The sequence below is a fragment of the Aulostomus chinensis genome, chromosome 14 (genome assembly GCF_037954235.1).
Source record: "Aulostomus chinensis isolate RoL2024-O1b breed Wild chromosome 14, RoL_Achi_v1.0, whole genome shotgun sequence".
In the NCBI taxonomy this organism is placed as follows: Eukaryota; Metazoa; Chordata; class Actinopteri; order Syngnathiformes; family Aulostomidae; genus Aulostomus; species Aulostomus chinensis.
In genome coordinates this window covers 1,095,232-1,114,875 of record NC_141333.1, presented here as the reverse complement: position 1 = coordinate 1,114,875, position 19,644 = coordinate 1,095,232, and the positions used below count along the sequence as shown (strand labels likewise).

The following is a 19,644-nucleotide window of genomic DNA, read 5'->3' as shown; positions in this document are numbered from 1 at the left end:
GTGAAAGCCACGCTGTGTTGGTTTTATTCAGCACAAATAAAAATCAAGCATTTAAGGGTACAGCATTTTTAGAAACTTGACTTCTGCGATCCAACAATCAGCACAAGATGGACTAAAATGACCGACGGGTGTCTTTTACACCAACTCATTTTGTAAGGAATGATTTACATAATTTCAAAGATTTAAACAACAAAATATGAAATAAGACAACAAATGAAAAGTTTTCCTGTTAAGAGAACCCCTACCCCCCCACAATCACCCCCCCAAACAGCATGAAAATGTCTCTAAAGGAAGAAGCGTTCCTGAAAGGAGTTTAAACAGCGACTGCTGGGGGGGGCAGAGGGCTGCCTGCCGGTGCCTCGCCCGTGTCTCTGTGACAGGCCGCCACCACCGCAACTCGCCCACACTGTTAACAGTGGGGACGGGAGGCTGCTGACGTCAACTGAGGAGATAATTGGGCGGTGGAAGGAACACTGAGGAAGTCCTCAATCCCACCAACATGTACCCCAGGGAGGAGAGTTTGGGGAGTGCTGGGGGGGTCGTCCAATCTCTGGGGCAGAAGTCGCCGAGGCAGTTAAGCAACTCCACAGTGGCAGAGCTCCGGGGGTGGATGAGATCCATCCTGGGTATCTCAAGGCTCTGGATGTTGTGGGGCTGTCTTGGTTGACAGGTCTCTGCAACGTTGCGTGGACATTGGGGGCGGTGCCTTTGGAGTGGCAGACCGGGGTGGTGGTCCCCGTCTTAAAGAAAGGGATGAGAATCAGCACCTCCAAGTCTGAGGCCCTGGTCCTCAGCCGGAAAAGGGGGGCCTGCCCACTCCAGGTCAGGGAGGAGTGTTCATGTCTCTGGATCTTGTTCACGAGTGAGGGTAGGATGGAGCGGGAGATTGACAGGCGGATTGGGGCGGCGTCCGCAGTGATGCGGGTGCTAAACCAGTCTGTTATGGTGAAGAGGGAGCTTAGCCAAAAGGCGAGGCTCTCAGTTTACCTGTCAATCTACGTTCCACCCCTCACCTGTGGTCATGAGCTCTGGGTCATGACTGAAAGAACGAGATCCTGAATAAAAGCGGCCGAAATGAGTTTCCTCCTCAGGGAGGCTGGGCTCTCCCTTAGAGACAGGGTGAGAAGCTCAGTCCTTCAGGAGGGACTCAGAGTAGAGCTGCTGCTCCTCCATGTAGAGGAGTCAGTGGAGGTGGTTCAGGCATCTGGTGAGGACGCCTCCTGGACGCCTCCCTCAGGAGGTTTTCCAGGCATGTCAAAGCCGACCCAGGACACGCTGGAGGGATTATATCTCTGGGCTGGCCTGGGAACGCCTCGGGATTCCCTGAAGAGCTGGTGGAAGTGGCTGGGAGAGGACAGTCTGGGCTTCCTTGCTGAGGCTGCTGCCCCCGCGACCCGGACCCACCGGATAAGAGGAGGAGGTTTCTACTTTTATATCTACAAATGTATAATAGTTTATACCAATATCAAGTTGTCTATCTACTCATATGTATCATTCATTACGTTCAGTTCATTCTTAAGGCTGCATCATGAACTCGAGCGCCATCTGTCGTTTCCTCCCCTGATTCGATGTCAGCAGCACTCCACCAACATGCTGGGAAGTATCGAGTCGTCTCAGCTTGGGAACTTGTCCAGCGCTCGCAGCAGCTCCTGTGGAACTGAGCCACGAGGAAAACGACGGCGAACAAAGCCGCACCTCCGAGTCCGAGTCCGAGATTGAGTGCCAGTGGGTTCAGACACACACCCTTAGACATGCAGATCAAGTTTGTGGAGTTGCCTGGAAACACACACACACCACAAATGCTGCTGTCATGCTAGTTTGATGTTTTTTGTCCAATCCTTTTAGAGAGGAAAAGTTTTCATGTGGATTTTGATAATAATTTTAAAAGGTTTTAATTTTGCATTATCAAGAATTCTTAATTAAAGCATTTTAAAAAAGTATTTCATCAAAAACTAAAAGACTGGATAAACTCATTCAGTGGTGTGGTGGCTCTGGACTTACCAGCAGGGGGGGGGTCTGGCTCAGAGTGCTGCAGTCAGCTGAGAAACACAGAAGTCAACAGGGTGAACCTCCCGACAGGGGTGGGAATCAAGCAGACGACTCCGGTTCTTGGATTACGCAACTATTAATACACCAATTTAAGAGTGGAAATACTGCAGTAGTACAGAGGTACAGGGTGGGGTTTGTGGGGTTCTCATTTACGCGACTCAGTCCTGAGGGTGTTCTAACTGAGCGCAGATCCTCAGCTGAGAACAGGACTCGCTCAAGATCAAGGAACGAGGTAAAAGGAAACGTGACTTATTGGAGGTCACATGTCACTCTCCGGCGCAGCGAACCTCACGGAAGTCCTGAAGCAAGAAAAATAAACAGACAGAGGAACGGCGGGGTTAACAGACGTCCAGGCTCGCTTGTCTCAGCTTTAAATATTAAAGTCCTGTTCTGGTGGCTGCTGTTGCAGGATGTGCTGCTGATGGAGAACTGTTGGGTGGAGGTTCATTGAAGGAGGGAGGTGCTGGACCTGCTCTACTTGGACAGAGTCAGGACAGAACTTTGGTTGGGGTTTGGTGACACAGATAAACCTGACCAGACTTGAAGGTAACATTTCAGCAGTGAGTGGGTTGGTCTGATTGGTGGAACAAACAAAGGCCGCCTCGCCTGCGCGGGACGATCCCAGGCTAACAGGGACTTTCCGTTCAGCTGGCTAGCGTTTGTCGAGATGTGAAGCTGCTCTTTACCCCTGAACAGACCCAGGTGTAGCGGAGGAAGTCCCAGCAGCGCTTCAGGCTGATGCTCTGTTCACTCAGATCCTGGACATGAGTTGGGTCAAAGGTCGTGTTCAGGGCGATGACGGTGTGCTGCAACAGAGCACACAGAGGCTTTCATGAGTAACTGACATCTGAAAAGTAGCACGTGTTGCTCAAATGCAGAGAGTTTCCCATGTCGTAAGCCGAGGGCAGGGCTTTGGAAGGGACTGAAGCCGAGGGGAAATTCCTCAGCACACTGGAATGTGTCCTTGAACTGTGGTTCCTTCAGGAGAACCCGTCTAAGCCACAGCTAACTTGGTACCAAACCCAGAACATTGTAAGTCCACAAGCTCTCCTGGTCATCCTCAGGTTTAACCTGCTGCATCAGCTAATCTCAGGAACAGGAAGTACACTTGTCACTGACGTCACCCATAACAACAGGCTTCTGCCCCGCCCCTTTCTCTTAGCTGAGGAAGACATTTCCATGACTGGAAAATTGTTCAATCACTTTCCAGGTTTTCCAGGACGCGTGGGAACCCTGCTGTGGTGGGTGGGTGTGCTCTTGAGTGTAGCTTCTCACATTCTTATCCTCCCAGTTGGTGTCACAGCCGGAGGAATTGGGAGGTGGATGCAGCTGGCAGACGAAGGAGCCGTCAGCATGGCGAGTCAGGGTACAGGTCAATGGCGGCGGAGGATCAGCAGCAACAAATCCTGAATGCGAATCAGAACAAACAAGGAATTAGACTCTGTACAAAGCTCTCATGAAAACAAAGTTATGTAGAGGTTTACACAGAATAAAGACAATAGAATAAGAAAATAAAAATAAAGATATCAAAGTACTACAGCAGCATATACAAGCCTATGTACAACAAATACTACTAGGTCAGTCAGTATCTGAGTGAACGGGGAGGACTCTATCGTGTCCAACCAAGAAATAGAAATGAACAGGAAGTCTCCACATCTGATCCTGACCTTTGCTGCCTTCTTCCATACATACACACATTCATGCATCCATCGTCTTCCGCTTATTCCTACACATTAAGGGTCGCGGGGGGTGGAGCCTATCCCGGCATCTACGGGCGAGAGGCGGGGTTCACCCTGGACAGGTCGCCAGTCCATCGCAGGGCCAACATAGAGAGACAGACAACCATTCACACTCACATTCATACCTACGGTCAATTTAGAGAATCAATCAGCCTGGTTTCCCGGATTATGCTACGTTATATTATATTATATTATATTATATTATATTATATTATATTATATTATATTATATTATCCACCCATCGCGTCGCGTCTGGTGTCAACGCACGTTCAGAAGTTGCTGGTCCTCGAAGTTCGAATGAGAATCGAACTTTCCCTGAAAGTTTACGCTCGAACTACTAAGACTTTCCTATCAGTGGTAAATCCAACAATCCGAACTTCTGGGTCCGCTTACCGATCAGGAGCAGGAGGGCGATCCGGTTCATGACAGGACATCGACGGGCGGAGGAGAGGAGAGCGAGTCCTGCCCGCTGGGGCAGAGCGTGACGATGATGTAGCCGTAAGGGGGGCAGGAGGAGGAGCAGGAGACCCGGGACCTCCCAGCTGTGCAGCTGTGGGAGAGTTGTGATTCTGATCTTTACCGGGGGGTCATGATTGTTTTATTTACTTCGCGCCTGATCGTTCAACGAATCTTTGTCTCTACTTTCAATCGCGGGGGCCTAAAAGCCGCTGTGCTTGGGGCCCAAGTGCAGGTGAGACGCCCCTCCTCATCCGGGGGGGAGGGGGAGGGGCGACGGTGGCGAGTGCGCTTATCGGCTTTTTTGCACGTTTACTTTCACTTCCCCCTCCAAGGAAACGCGCGCGGACCGTCCGTGAGCAGCTCCGGTAAGGACCGTCTTTTGCTTGTTGGGTCCAAGCGACTGATCACACGCGGGTTCTGGTTCTGTATTGGTTCGGTTTAAATCCACGAAGCGCTGAGTGCCCGAATGTTTGATGGTCCTCGGACCGACGGGGAGGTCAGGGGTCGAAGGTCGCGTGATTTCACCCACGATCAAGATGGAACACCGACAAACGGCGGGCCTGTCTGGAGTTCTACTGCTGGATTCTCGCAGATGAGGGTCGGGGGAAGCTGGGCGGCTCGGTTCGGGTCGAGTTTAGGAACTCATCGACCTCATGAACGCGTGCACTGACGCGAGTGGACGCAGGTGAAACCACGAAGCAGAGCAGGGACGAGTCCAGGACCCGCAGAGCGTCATTACTGCAGTGAAAGCTACCTGCTCACTGCTTTGACCACGCCCACTACGCCAGTGGCCGTACGGATGTTAAAAATACATGATTATGAACTGAATGAATACACAGGCAAAACAACAGAACGGTGTTAAAGGTTATCAACCAAAGCTACCACACCTGAGAAACGTAGCACAGGTAGGAGGTGTGGTTGAGTGGCGCTAAACAGAGTACAGTAAACCCGGAGCTGTGGGGGAGCCTGTGGAACTCCGGTCCAGTCGACATTGTGTGACAAGGACGCACCTCCCTGTGTGGACTCTGGTGAGTCACGGGGGTCACCGCTCCTGCGCTCCGGGGCGTTAGCCTGGCCTTCAGCAGCTCAAGCTAACTTTATCAGCTGATCCGGTTTGGGTGTTTCACCTCTCACTCTGACTGGTGGGGATTTGCAGACTTCAACCCCTGAAGCATTGGGTTGTGTTCCACCGGCACGGTAGCTTAGCGTATGTAGCTAGATGATGTATATCTGAGGAGCAGGTCTGCAGCGGGCCTGACTTGTCTCATACTGTTTTGTCCTCTTGTTGACTGGAAAGAATGAATGCCCCTCGCAGGGTTACTGTCATAATGCATAAAACAGGTATTTCTCTGGGTTTGAAGCTGTCTGTGTCCTGGAAGGAATATTCCAGCATGATTGTTGACAGCTTGACTCCAGACTGACTGGTGAGGACGGATCAGCAGCACCTCCCTCTGTGTCTCCCTGCAGTTGAGGCTACAGCAATGGATGAGCGTGAGAACAGAGAGGAGCTCTCTCTGTGCGGGGAAGACGACAGGCCGGCCAAAGCTCAGAGGTGAGACAAAGATCTTCACCTGTCCAGAAGGGTTTGTCCTGTTGGAGGACTCCACTGGGGTCGAGAGACTGTGGACACAGTGGTAGCAAAAACAAGCTAACTTTAGCCTTCCGCTCATGAGTTGCCCAGGTGAGTGAAGCAACAGGCTGCAACTCATCAGAGTAATAACGTGAGAGTCTGCCAGTTCCTGAGCAAGGCCTGTAGCCCTCGGCTAGCCAGGAACTGGTCTGTAGCTCTGTCCATGACCGGAGAAGCCAGAGTTCTGGATTGAGACCAGTGGTCACACGTCCACAGCGAGAGGGAAGTCAGGAATATCAACACAGACTGTCAACACCTTTTCATGGTCCATGTTTGTGTCAGGATGCAGAGAAGCGCCTCTCCTGAGCCCAGCTGCCTGTCCTTGAAGAGCGACCAGTCGATGGGTGGATACATTGACTTCAGCGGTGGACCACCTGCTGGTGGACGGTGAGAATGATGGGATTTAATGAGGTGAGAGTAGAACAGCCAGGAGAACCCACCTGTGTAAGAGAATGCAAGCACATAGAGGGTCAGTTCTATTCTCAACAATGGCATTCAGTCCAGCGGGAGCATTGTGTCACCTTTGAGGCTCCCACAAGCATGTCAGTGCTCAACAGAGGACATGTAGAGGAATGGAGGACGTGTAGAAGAATAGAGGACGTGTAGAGGAATGGAGGACGTGTAGAAGAATAGAGGACATGTAGAAGAATGGAGGACGTGTAGAGGAACGGTGGACGTGTAGAGGAACGGAGGATGTCCAGTTTTTAGTGGAAGGTGTGTCAGGTTGCGCAGAGCAGATTGAGCCAGACTGGAAGTCCTCACTCAGATTCCATCAATCAAACACAGCAGAGGACGGATGTAAACAGCGGTGGGTGTCGATAAATCACGAATCAGCCAATGGGGTCCTCGGGTCCAGTTAGAATGAGCGTAACCCTCAATCGTAGAGGAAAGTCACTTGAAATGGAACATGGACATGAGGACCCCTCCCCTGACATCAGACCTGAGCGCTGACACGTGACAACATCGCCACGAGCACCGAACAGTCTCTCTGTCAATCTCACGTCAGTTTCACCGGTTGACTTTCTCGTCAGATGGTCCTCATGCGAAGGCCGGTGGGGATTTTTCAAGTGTCGGTTATAAGTCGGCCATGGTTCCGCCTGATGTTGCAACTTCAGCGCAACAGGCAGCTCCTGTTTCTGGTGTAGGTCTGCTGCCTCATACCTGGAATCCTCCCTCATGACCGCCGTACCGCTTTCCTGAGACATGAAACCCTCCAGCTCCGCTCCTACTTCAGTCATCAACATGAGGAGCAGGTGATTGGTTAGCTTGACCTGTCCACGAGCAGCATGCCGCTTGTGATTGGTGAGCTTGACGGGATGGTCGAGAGACGGCGTGTATAAGTAAAACAGCGGGGTCAACAGATCCGGGGTCAGTCAGGAGCGTTGCTAAAAACCAAGGCTTTGACGATCACATGATCACGTTTTCTAAAATCCTGATTTCTATCAGAAAACAATAAATGGTTCAGCCTTGGTGTGAACCTCTCAAGTGTTCATGTGACAGGCAACAGGAGTGAGAAGCCAGAGTTCTGGATTGAGACCAGTGGTCACACGTCCACAGCGAGAGGGAAGTCAGGAATATCAACACAGACTGTCAACACCTTTTCATGGTCCATGTTTGTGTCAGGATGCAGAGAAGCGCCTCTCCTGAGCCCAGCTGCCTGTCCTTGAAGAGCGACCAGTCGATGGGTGGATACATTGACTTCAGCGGTGGACCACCTGCTGGTGGACGGTGAGAATGATGGGATTTAATGAGGTGAGAGTAGAACAGCCAGGAGAACCCACCTGTGTAAGAGAATGCAAGCATGTAGAGGGTTACTAAGTCCTTCATAACATTGGGAACAATAAGGAACAAGTCCCTGAATGTGATCGGACCAAACCGGAGCGTAGTGAAGAGGCTCCCACAGACAGCAGAGTGCTCAGACAGCTGTGTCTCAGCGACGCTCCTCGGGCAGCACAAACGGTCCGTTTCAAAAGCATCAGATGATTCTGTTACGCTTTCGTTTGAATCAGGATGCAGCAGCAGAGACGAGACTCTCCTGGACCCGGCGCCAGCATCGTCGGGCAGTCTGTTGATCCAAGGTAAGACTCAGACGCTCGGTAACCAGAGCAGCATCGACTTCTGTCGGTGTGATGGAACATCTTTCATAATCTGTGTGGATGTCTGACCCATTCAATGCATCTCTACAGAGTTGAGCAGCAGAGCTCAGACCAGACACCCCTGGACTCCACATTGATGGTCTGTACCTTCACAAACTCACCCGCTACTTGAGACGAGCTAGAGGTGAACGAGTCGCGTTCCCTCAGGCCCGGCGGGCTCCTCGCTGCTTGTGCTACCAGTTGAATAAAGCTAAGTTCATCACTCTCTTCCAGCAACTGGAGGAACACCTGCACATGTTTGTGACGGCCGAGATGAAGAGAGTCCGGAGGCTTTTGAGTCCACATTACCCAGAATGCATTGGCAGTCAGCCTGAGGATGAGGTGGAGGTGGGCTATAAGGAGGAGCAGGGCAGGAGCAGCAGAGAGCCGTTTCTGAGGATGGCACAGGGCTTCCTGAGGAGAATGAAGCAGGAAGATTTGGCTGACCGTCTGAGGAACAGTAAGATGGTTCAGTTTCACTGGGCCGGAGGCGTCCCGGCAGACATTCAGAGGTCTGCTGACTCCTGACCTCAGTGATGACTTGAATGTGTATTTTGTCCGTTGGTTCTTGTTATGACAGCTGTCACACAAGTTCATGGGAACAAGGAGGGATTTGTGAAACAACGATGTTGCCTTCAAACTCACTCAATCAAAAACCAACTAACTAACTTGATGGATGTTGTTTGTCGTGTGTGTTCAGGAACTGTTGCGGTGGAGTGCCGATGTAGAGTGAAGTCTAACCTGTGCCAGAAGTTCCAGTGTGTGTTTGAGGGGATCACCAAAGCAGGAAAACCAACCTCCCTGAATCAGATCTACACAGAGCTCCACATCACCAGGGGAGGGGCTGCAGAGGTCAACGCGGAACACGAGGTCAGACAGATTGAAGCAGCATCCAGGAAACCAGCCGCACCAGAAACAACCATCAGACTAGAAGACCTCTTTAAAGCCTCAGCTGGAAGAGAGAAACCAGTCAGAACGGTGCTGACTAAGGGAGTGGCTGGCATCGGGAAGACAGTCCTGACACAGAAGTTGGCCCTGGACTGGGCTGAAGGCGAAACCCACCGGCACATCGACTTCATGTTCCCGTTCACCTTCAGAGAGCTGAACGTGCTGAAGCAGAGGAACTTCAGCTTGGTGGAACTTGTCCATCACTTCTTCCCTGAAACCAAAGAAGCAGGAATCAGCAGGTTGGAAGAGTTCCAGGTTGTGTTGATCTTTGACGGCCTGGATGAGTGTCGACTCCCTCTGGACTTCCACAACAACCGGACCCTGACCGACGCTACTGAGTCCACTTCAGTGGACGAGCTGCTGACAAACCTCATCAGGGGGACGCTGCTTCCCTCCGCTCACCTCTGGATAACCACACGACCTGCAGCCGCCAATCAGATCCCTGCGGGGTGTGTTGACATGGTGACGGAGGTCAGAGGGTTCAATGACCCCCAGAAGGAGGAGTACTTCAGGAAGAGATTCAGAGATGAGGAGCAGGCCAGCAGCATCGTCTCCCACATCAAGAAGTCCCGAAGCCTCCACATCATGTGTCACATCCCCGTCTTCTGCTGGATCACTGCGACTGTCCTGGAGGACGTGTTGACCACCAGAGACAGAGGAGAGCTGCCCAAGACCCTGACTGAGATGTACATCCACTTCCTGGTGGTTCAGGCCAAAGTGAAGAAGGTCAAGTATGATGGAGGAGCTGAGACGGATCCACACTGGACTCCAGAGAGCAGGACGATGATGGAGGCTCTGGGAAAACTGGCTTTCGATCAGCTGCAGAGAGGCAACCTGATCTTCTATGAATGCGACCTGACAGAGTGTGGCATCGACATCAGAGCGGCCTCTGTCTACTCAGGAGTGTTCACTCAGATCTTCATAGAGGAGAGAGGACTGTACCAGGACCGGGTGTTCTGCTTCGTCCATCTGAGTGTTCAGGAGTTTCTGGCTGCTCTTCATGTCCATCTGACCTTCGTCAACTCTGGAGTCAATCTGCTGGCAGAGGAACAAACATCCCGGAGGACACAAGTCTTCAGAGGTGAACCTGGACTAAAACACCTGCACCAGAGAGCTGTGGACCAGGCCTTGGAGAGTCCAAATGGACACCTGGACTTGTTCCTCCGCTTCCTCCTGGGTCTCTCACTGCAGACCAATCAGACTCTCCTATGGGGTTTGGTGTCACCGACAGAAAGTAGCTCAGAGACCAATCAGGAAGTAGTTGAGTACATTAAGAAGAAGGTCAGTGAGGATTTGTCTCCAGAGAGCAGCATCAACCTGATCCATTGTCTGAATGAAGTCAACGATGGTTCTCTGGTGGAGGAGATCCAGCGTCTGCTGAGGTCAGGAAGTCTCCCTACTGAGAAGCTGTCTCCAGCTCAGTGGTCGGCTCTGGTCTTCATCTTACTGTCCTCAGAAGAAGATCTGGTCATGTTTAACTTGAAGAAGTATTCAGCTTCAGAGGAGGCTCTTGTGAGGCTGCTGCCAGCGGTCAAAGCTTCAACCAAATCTCTGTAAGTGGCTGAACTCAAGAAAAAATGTTTTCATTCTTCACGCTCTTAAGCTGAGTTACTTTAACCTCACTCTGACAAGTCTGAGCGCCGATTCGAACACGTATTCACGGAGATGAGACTGTGTGGAAATATGAAAGATTTCATCATTGAGACCTTGGGTGCTGACGCCATGTTTTCAAAGGTTTCCATTTCTTCTCCAGGCTGGTGAACTGTGGCCTCTCAGACAGAAGCTGTTCAGCTCTGTCTTCAGTTCTCAGCGCTCCGTCCTCCAGTCTGAGACAACTGGACCTGAGTGACAACCTGCTGCAGGACTCAGGAGTGGAGCTGCTGGCTGCAGGTCTGAAGGATCCTGGCTGCCACCTGGAGTCCCTCAGGTCAGGATTCAAACAGGTTGCTTGACAGCAGAATTGAGATCATCACACCAGGCCTTTTTTAAGTCGTCTGTTTAATTGTTGTTGGTTTTTACTGCTACCAAGAGTTACAGGACTACTTTTGATATATGACATGAAATGTAAGCTTTCAAATAAAGCCAGTAATGTATTTTCCGAAACGATAAGGCGCACCTAAAAGCCTTAAATTTCCTGAAAAACCGACAGTGCGCCTTATAATCCGATTCCTTATATATGGATCAATATTGGTTAATTATGGCTGCTTTAGTCAGGGGGCGTCGCCGAAGTAACAGCGGTAAAAACGGTGAAAGGGAATTCCAGTCCCACACCACTTGTGTGTGTATAAAGACCCCAAAATGGCTCCTTTCAAGAGACACGCTTACGACGCAGAGTTCAAACTCAAGGCTGTCAGTCAGCAGCTACCGGTACGCACGGGACCGTGCTGTGAATGCACCGACTTGTTTTGGGAGTGAACGGAGTTTTCAGAAGTTGGTTTGTTTTCTATTAATAAAGTTTGACTGACTGACTTAGCTGACTGTTTTGTTGACATTCCCTTTAGCGCAGCTCCATCTAGTGGATGCATAACGCAACCCCAGCCACTACAGTAGTTTCTATTCTATGCACCTTATAATGCGGTGCGCTCTGTATATGTAAACAGTTTTAAAATAGGCCATTCATTGAAGGTGCGCCTTATAGTGCGGAAAATACGGTAATCACTGGTGTCATAATTAACGAGCCCTTTTTGATCAAATAAACAGGATCAATGGACTCTCATCAGTTGTTCTCTGTGTGGCGGTGGGAAACCAGGCCCCATCGTATCTGCTGAATCAGCAGAGTTAAGACAAACAGATCATAAGCATAAATCCAATTATAATCACAGTTTATTAAGAAGAGCTGAGGCTGATCTCATCACCTAAATCCTTTCAAAGAGGGACAAACTGACGTTAAGTTCCAGATTTGCTTTATTCTCCCTCACTCCTGTGCTGAGCTCAGGATCAGGCAGCTACAAGCGACTGACTGGCTCTGGTTTGGGGACAAAGATTCAGTGGGAATGTGACTGAGTGTGTCTGCGTCTCCTGGCTCACTCTCAAGCAGTTAATGCACGAGTAATCCAGCCTGGCTCCGCCCCCTTTCTGCTCAGCTCAGATTTAGCTGAGATTCACTGTGGTTGAGGTCAGTGGCGTAGAAGTAAAAGCGCTAGTGTACAGTAGTTTGGTCATGTGGCCCTGTTAGAGTGGGATGGAGCTGTTTAAACTTTATCAAATACATAAATGTTAAAGCTTCAACAAGAAAATGGCTCAAAGTACTAATTCAAGGCAAATGTGTGGTTGCTTTACTCCCGTGGGATTGGGGAACTCTTGATTTACCATCTTGCACCGTCAGAGGTTGTGGCGCTCCAGGAGTTTGACTCCACGCCTGACACCTGGCCTACTAGGACTCTAATTCTGCAGCAAACGCCCTCCAGGGGCCAGATGTGAGTCTCGGGTCTGGTTCCCGGGGCTCCTGTCAGTGTACGAGTCAGTCAAAATCGTCATTGTTCACTTTCTCTTTCAAAACTATGAAATTGCTTTGAATCTTGGAAATGCGCCTGATGGATGGAGGTTCTTATTCTTAACATGAACCTCAAAATGTCGGCGGTTGATCAGCCAGTTGATGTGAACATGCCTGTTAGCTATGTAGCTGTGTGTGGCCTGGTGGTGGTAACATTGATGTGGGCGTACCTGACGTGTGCACTGTGATGGTGCAGAGCAGCGTATCTGATCGGTTCAGTACCGGCACTCATTTGATAGAAGTGGTCCTGCTGGTCCTCCGTCCGCCCTGCAGGCCCTCCCAGCTGGACCTGCCTGGAACACCTCCCTAGGGAGGCAGTTGATGTGGATCTTCAACAGGATATGGATAAATCAAAATCAAATCATAGAAAAATAGAATAAATTTCATCATTGGAAAACGTGACTGGCGACGCCATGTTTTCAAAGGTTTCCATTTCTTCTCCAGGCTGGTGAACTGTTGCCTCTCAGACAGAAGCTGTTCAGCTCTGTCTTCAGTTCTCAGCTCTCCGTCCTCCAGTCTGAGACAACTGGACCTGAGTGACAACCTGCTGCAGGATTCAGGAGTGGAGCTGCTGGCTGCAGGTCTGAAGGATCCTGGCTGCCACCTGGAGTCCCTCAGGTCAGCTCTCGTCACGCCGCCATGCTGGTGACAGTCGGGGTCAGAGGTGTTATGTTTTCAGGGCGTCCATCTGTCCCAGGCGCCTGAGCTTCATAAAGCAGTTCCGGTCGGAGTGAGTCTGACGTGGTTGTTTCCTCAACTTGGATGCATTCTGTTCCTGCTCCGCAGCCAAAATCAATTCTGCAAAGTCAGTGAATGATGGCAGGCTTGTGGAACTCCTGTCTGCTGGACGAGCATCTGAACTCAGTGCAGGCAACAGGCCACCTCTATCACGCCGTTCTGTCGCGCTTCAACAGTGCAAAGGCTTTGAATGCCTTGATTCTTATGATTTCTACTCAGCTGTTGAGTGAATAGAACCACATATTTTAGTAGAAAGGTTGAAGAGCCTCCACAGTGTTGATGCTGCCCTGATTTGTTATTATTTGTAACGGCGTCACGCGTGAGAGTCAACTGCGTCTTATCTGACTGCGTGTAGAATTAGACCACCGCACCACGGGGGGTCCTCTTGCCTCTGTCATTTGTGCTGTACACTATGAAAGTGCTCTGATCAAGGTTTTGGGGGCTGATCACTTGGAGCAAAGTCCTGATGCATGCTTTTATTTTGATATTCTTAACACTGTTTTAGCACAAGTGGATCCACACACGAGTGCAATGACACAAGACGAGCGTTGACAGAGACGTGAGATGGGACGTCCCGACAAGCTGCCTGAGAGCTCCAGAACAGGCAGCAGTGCTGAAACACGTTTTTAGAAGAGTGAACCAATCTCTGAATTATTTATGAACAAGGAATCTGAACATGATAGAAAATAATCCTGATATTTGTGTGAGGAAAATGAGTTCTCGTTCTAAAGTGAAACTTAGTGATGCCTGCTGGTGTGGCGTCGTCTCTGATCAGTGACAGCACAGCTAGAGGTTCGTGTTGCTTCATATGAGAGAAGAAAATAATAGAGAATAAAATTAAAAATTGAAAGAAGAATTTACACTTGAAAGCGAATCATTCGCCAAAAAAATGGAACAAATTGCATGATTGAAACGTTGATTATGAAACCATGTTTCAGCCATTTCATTCCTCCAGGCTGGTGAACTGTGGCCTCTCGGAGAGAAGCTGTTCAGCTCTGTCTTCAGTTCTCAGCTCTCCGTCCTCCAGTCTGAGACAACTGGACCTGAGTCGGAACCTGCTGCAGGACTCAGGAGTGGAGCCGCTGGCTGCAGGCCTGGAGGATCCTGGCTGCCACCTGGAGTCCCTCAGGTCAGGATTCAAACATGGTGTCTTAGGATGCAAACGAGACGCCATCAAATCGACAAGTGAAGCAAGATCAAAAATTCCTGTTACAAACACAGAGTTCCCCCGTCGAGGCTGAGCGTCGCCAGGAATACAGAACAGGTTCCAGGAAGGGAACGCTGATCATTGACAGCGACCTTTTCAAAGGTTTCCTTTTCTTCTCCAGGCTGGTTAGGTGTCACCTCTCAGACAGAAGCTGTTCAGCTCTGTCTTCAGTTCTCAGCTCTCCGTCCTCCAGTCTGAGACAACTGGACCTGAGTGACAACCTGCTGCAGGACTCAGGAGTGGAGCTGCTGGCTGCAGGTCTGAAGGATCCTGGCTGCCACCTGGAGTCCCTCAGGTCAGAGCAGCTCTCACCTCATCACACGCCGGCAGCAGTCCTAGTCAGATATGTTACGTTTTCAGGGCGTCCATCCACCTGTCCCCCTGTCCACCTGTCCCCTGGTCCACCTGTCACCCAGTCCACCTGTCGCCCAGTCCCCCTGTCCACCTGTCGCCCAGTCCCCCTGTCCACCTGTCCCCCTGTCCCCCTGTCCCCTTCTCCTGATCACCAAAGCTCTGTTATGGTTTGAGGGAATTCCTGATCATCATAACATTCTGCAAAAGCCTTGAGCGGAAAAAATCATCTCATTTCAGCAATCGAGACACGTGAAAGAGTTCATTGTCTAAAACATCCAGGTGATGGAACCTGGAACGGAACTGTGATGTCATTTTCTGGACATCCCTTCATATCCGCCGTTACTTAATTCCCACTGTTGAACAGATCCTCCTGTATTCTGCAACTTAGATGGGAAAGGCGCGTTCATATTCCCACAGGTGCGTCTGACACACCTGCCCAGGCTAGTTGTTCAGGTAGAGATGAGACCGTGGCGATGGTCAGTCTGCAGAGACTGAGGTACGTTCACTTCCTGCTGTACCAAAAAATGAGCCAAACAACAGTCAGTGTCCATCTTTAATAGTTACCATTCAGCTGCCTCGTCTTTTCTCAGTTGTCCTTGATAAGCATGTTAAGAAAGACGCTGTATAAATAAAGTTGTTTATTGTTGTTGTGAACATCTGTAATATTCTTGTGTGTAGTAAGTACATTTTCCTGATTGTAGGCTGTCAAGATGTGAGATCAGGGAGGAGGGCTTCGCTTCCCTGGCCTCAGCTCTGAGCTCACATCCGTCCGGTCTCCGAGAGCTGGACCTGATCCTCAATTATCCAGGAGGCCCAGGACTCAAGCAGCTTCGTGCTGGACTCAGGGATCCTAACTGGAGGCTGGAGACTCTCAGGTATGAACATACAACCTGAGGTTATCCAGCTCAGAGCGTCTCTGGTGTTCCCTCACACTGAGGACCAGCCTTACATACTGACTGAAGTTGTCCACCTGAACAAGCGCGACCCTGGTTGCTGTTTTCTGACCTCGGACGTCGTGTCTTTAACCTGCCAACCTCCTGATGTGTGCAAGAGACATGACTTCTTTGTCATTCTTTCCCTCCAGACTTGACTTATGAGGATGAACTTCTTGAACGTGGCTCAGGGTATCGAGTTCATCAATTGAAAGAAAAATCAAGCCCAAGCCGGTTTCAGAGCCTCAAGGTCTCGACCAGCGTTGAGTGGGGGAGACGAGGAGCTTCTGAGGAATGAGGCTGCCTCTAAGAGGAGGAGTTTACCATTGGCAAGATGGAGGTCTATGGAGTTGGGGTCACACTCAGGGGCTCACGCTGGAACTGTGGTGTAAAGGAACTCATTCCTGAAACCCTGTGGCTGATCAGGGACTTCGTAGGAAACTCTTCCCTCTGCTTTCCTTGGTCGCCTCGTGTCTCTGATGCTTGATGGCATCAGACTTGCAGCTGGGAGGCTGAACTACAGTAGCTTGCTGTCTTAGTAGTGCCTCATGATTTTTGTTACATGTATGAATTACATGTAAATGAAGTTAAAACATGATAAAAAATGATATTAAAAACAAAAGGGCCATGTTTGATCAGCGCACAGCTTCATCATCAAAGGCAACATGACCACAACAGTTTGTGACAACGCAAAGCTCAATGGAAAAAATACTCAATCAGAATCCTCTCCTCCAAACACTTAATTCATCTGATGGCAGGTTCCTCTCTGCAGCAGCGAGGTTCCTCTCTGCAGCAGCGAGGTTCCTCTCTGCAGCAGCGAGGTTCCTCTCTGCAGCAGCGAGGTTCCTCTCTGCAGCAGCGAGGACTGCTTGGTCATAAAATCAGCAGTGACACACACCTCCAGGTCTCTGGTCCTCTGGTTGTTGACATCGTCCTGCAGGACTTACCAACCCCTGCCTTAGTGAGTACACAAAGAGCTTCAAGTTTGATGGCTGCAGGTGCTGCCACCTAGTGGCTGAAGGGCAAATTTGTTTTTTCTTTCTTCGTTTGATTTAACCACAATCAATAATTTAACATTCAACACATTCATTTTCACCTGTCAGTGCTGAGTGTTCACTCAGAGCCGGTCTCTGACCTCCTTACTCGCTCCACCCTGTGGACCAGGAGGAGGCTCTGCCTTCAAACGGCTCTAAAAGCAGGGAGGGACTCTGAGGGTCGCATGGAGTTGGGAAGTTCACAAACATTTGAACTAATTAATGGGTAATCAGTGTAAGAAGAGCCTGCAGACACCGATCTTTAAGTGTTTACATGCTGAGCACAACGTTCCCGTGTGGTTCCATGATCACACATTTACTCTCTCAGAAAACAGAGTTACCTGAAACACTGAATGTTCTTTTCTGTACTCGGTGCACATACACCAATCAGGTGAGAGGTGAGGTGAAGTACCTGGATGATGATGTCATTATAATGGGGGGGGGGGGGTGTCAAACATCAGGTCTTGCTGTTTTGAGGAACGTGAGTTCAAGGTATTGACTTCTGTGAGCTGTGACCTAGACAATGCAGGCAGGTCGTCTCAGTGTTACAGCTGATCAGGGTGTGTTTTTTAAAAAGCACAACAGGTTAAAAAAATAATTTCTCTTAAAGATGGATATTAAAAACAACACTTGGGTGAATGAAAAGAAACCAAAAACTCAATTGCTGAAAATACTCTTGGCCAAAAATCATGTGAATGAGGTTCAGTTCAGGTTCAGGTTCCTTTATTTGTACCTGTAGGTAGATTTTTTTTTTGCAGTCAGTAAAATTACACCATCCATTCCAAGACCTACAAGACACAACAGCTCATCCCACCACCCCAACACCTGAAAAGTTAGACAACCTGCCAGAAGCAAGGTGAAACATTGAAGTGCTCATGATTCCATAAAAGGCAAAAATGTGCATAAAAGGGAGTGAAGGACCCTCCGTCAACATCACATTAAAAACTCTGCTAATCAATCAATCTCAAATAAAACCAGAGTAAAAACCAAGTTTAAGATCCAGATACAGGAATAAATATTTAAGAGCATGAACAAATAAAGACATAGAGTGCAAAAAAAAAGGCTACAACTTGTTCAGCTCAGCAATGGCAGCAGGAACAAAGCTGTTTTTATCCTTTGTCCTGCATCTTGGGACTAAAAACCTCCGTCCAGAGGGTAGAAGCTGAACTTCTCTGTGCAAAGGGTGGGAATCATCGTTTCAGGCAGAGCTAGCCATCCTCTGCAACCCCCTAGAATTCTAGGGGGAAAAACAGAATGCAGGGCCTAGAATACAGGGATGCTGGGTAGAGATCAAGGAATTTTTTCCTCTCAGAGACGTGTGACCAAACCAAGACACCAAAGAAAATGACACGATTGATTCAATGAAAGCATGATAGAACATGATCATCAGTGTTCGGTCGATGTGAAAGTGTGGCAGTTTCCTCAAGCAATGTAAACACTGGTGAGCCTTTTTACACGCCGCTTTACAGTTAGCTTCAAAGTTCAGTTTGGAATCAGTGATTGTCCCGAGGTATTTATATGGATACACACACTCGATGGTCTGACCTTGAGGACTCTTCCTATCATCAGGTGGTAAACCCTGCTCATGGAGATGTTGGAAGGCTATGATGGAGAAACTTCGTCCTCTCACTTGGGGTTTTTCGTGAGTGAGTAACGCTCCCTCACGAGCTCCCCCTCATGCCGCCAAGTTTGCCGGAACGTCGGATGTAAAGCTGCTTTGTTGGTCCCTCATACCAAACAATGTTTCATGTTAGTTGTCATGTTTTCTTACTTTTTAAAGAGATCCATGACTTTGTTTCTGTGTGGATCGTTTTGATCGTCGTAGCCGCGGTTGTTGACCCAGACAGTAAGAGACTGGAGATCCACATTCGTCATGACACCCTTGTCTTTCATCAGGTCGTACCATTTCTCTACCATGTTTATAGAATGTTGCTGAAAACTGTTTTCATAAATGCGAAGCCTGGTCTTACTTCTTTGATTCTCGCGAAAGTTATTGAAGTTCTTGCCAGTGCTCAGCTTGAATCTGGGTATTGCACCAATGATAGTCAGTTTGAAGGTCCCCACAACATCATCCTGGCTCATGGCGCGAGCTAAGCAGGTCCTGAACGATCGTGATACCGTACTGGGAAACTCGCGATGTGTTTCTGTTGGCACATAGACAGTAGGAAGAGAGAGGCCATGATATTTTTTCACTTTAGGAATCTGACTTGTATCCAAAGGGGATGAGTTTGTCGCCACTTCCAGCATGGCTTCAACTAGTTTGCTGTTCTGGTTCAGCTTTCTTGCTTCCAGTATACTGCTCACTGGTGGCTGGTGATCTGCATTGATGAATCTGCCAACACCAGGATTTTTAATGGTATAATTTTTCCAGTCTTTGTAGAATTCGATCTTCCCAGCCTCCTTCTTAAGCAACCTTTTGCTCTCTGTAATCTTTTTAGCTGGAGGTACTCCTCCCTCGGCCATGTACCAGTCTCCTCCTCTGATTGCTTCTGTTAACTCCTTGCGCTTGATGAAAGGCTCCCATTGGCCTCGGTCTCTCAATAGCGTGTCGGCCTCCAAAGATCTGAGGCGGTCTGCTTCCAGCGCTCTCTCTTCTTCATTGGCCTCTGGTTTCATGCCGTATGCAAGGGCATGAAACAAGCAGCTCTTGCCCACATTTGTTACTCTTACTGTCTGATTATTGATATGCACGTCATAATGGCCGTCTGGGTATTGGTCACTCTTTGGTCTATAGATAAGTGTCACAGTTTGACGTGCAGGTGAAGAGTCTGGGTTCAACTCCTGCATTTTGGTAAACTTGCCATGGCTGTCTTGAGTCAAGATGACAACCTTAGTGCCCGTGGTTTCTGACAGGACTCTGATATCAAGAATGGTGCCTGGTGTTGTGGGGTTCTTGATTTTTCCAGCATGTAACTTTGAACGCAT

The 19,644-nt window shown here is 49.4% G+C and overlaps 2 protein-coding genes across 4 annotated transcripts; one reads left to right on the top strand and one right to left on the bottom strand.

Annotated features, from left to right (window-relative positions):
• Nucleotide 1: 1 nt before the first annotated feature.
• LOC147249374 (uncharacterized) lies at nt 2-4,489 on the bottom strand. 2 transcript variants are annotated; one of them, XM_086224760.1, is made up of 5 exons: nt 4,183-4,489; nt 3,325-3,455; nt 2,736-2,855; nt 2,002-2,348; nt 2-1,776 (listed from the first exon to the last, which is right to left on the bottom strand). In XM_086224760.1, the coding sequence occupies exons 1-4, from the start codon at nt 4,211-4,213 to the stop codon at nt 2,316-2,318; spliced, it is 315 nt and encodes a 104-aa protein (XP_086080886.1). In that variant the 5' UTR covers nt 4,214-4,489; the 3' UTR covers nt 2-1,776; nt 2,002-2,315. The 2 variants fall into 2 exon arrangements, with proteins under 2 accessions (XP_086080886.1, XP_086080885.1); XM_086224759.1 differs by having other exon boundaries at nt 2,002-2,855.
• A 32-nt stretch (nt 4,490-4,521) lies between these two features.
• Nucleotides 4,522-16,311, top strand: LOC147249373 (NLR family CARD domain-containing protein 3-like). 2 transcript variants are annotated; one of them, XM_086224738.1, is made up of 14 exons: nt 4,522-4,613; nt 5,716-5,800; nt 6,161-6,265; nt 7,502-7,606; nt 7,888-7,956; nt 8,065-8,113; nt 8,248-8,473; nt 8,714-10,514; nt 10,715-10,888; nt 12,899-13,072; nt 14,148-14,321; nt 14,521-14,694; nt 15,455-15,628; nt 15,838-16,311. In XM_086224738.1, exons 2-14 carry the CDS (start codon nt 5,730-5,732, stop codon nt 15,848-15,850), a joined length of 3,309 nt encoding a protein of 1,102 aa, XP_086080864.1. In that variant the 5' UTR covers nt 4,522-4,613; nt 5,716-5,729; the 3' UTR covers nt 15,851-16,311. The 2 variants fall into 2 exon arrangements, with proteins under 2 accessions (XP_086080864.1, XP_086080865.1); XM_086224739.1 differs by having other exon boundaries at nt 4,578-4,613; nt 5,610-5,800.
• Nucleotides 16,312-19,644: the final 3,333 nt, after the last annotated feature.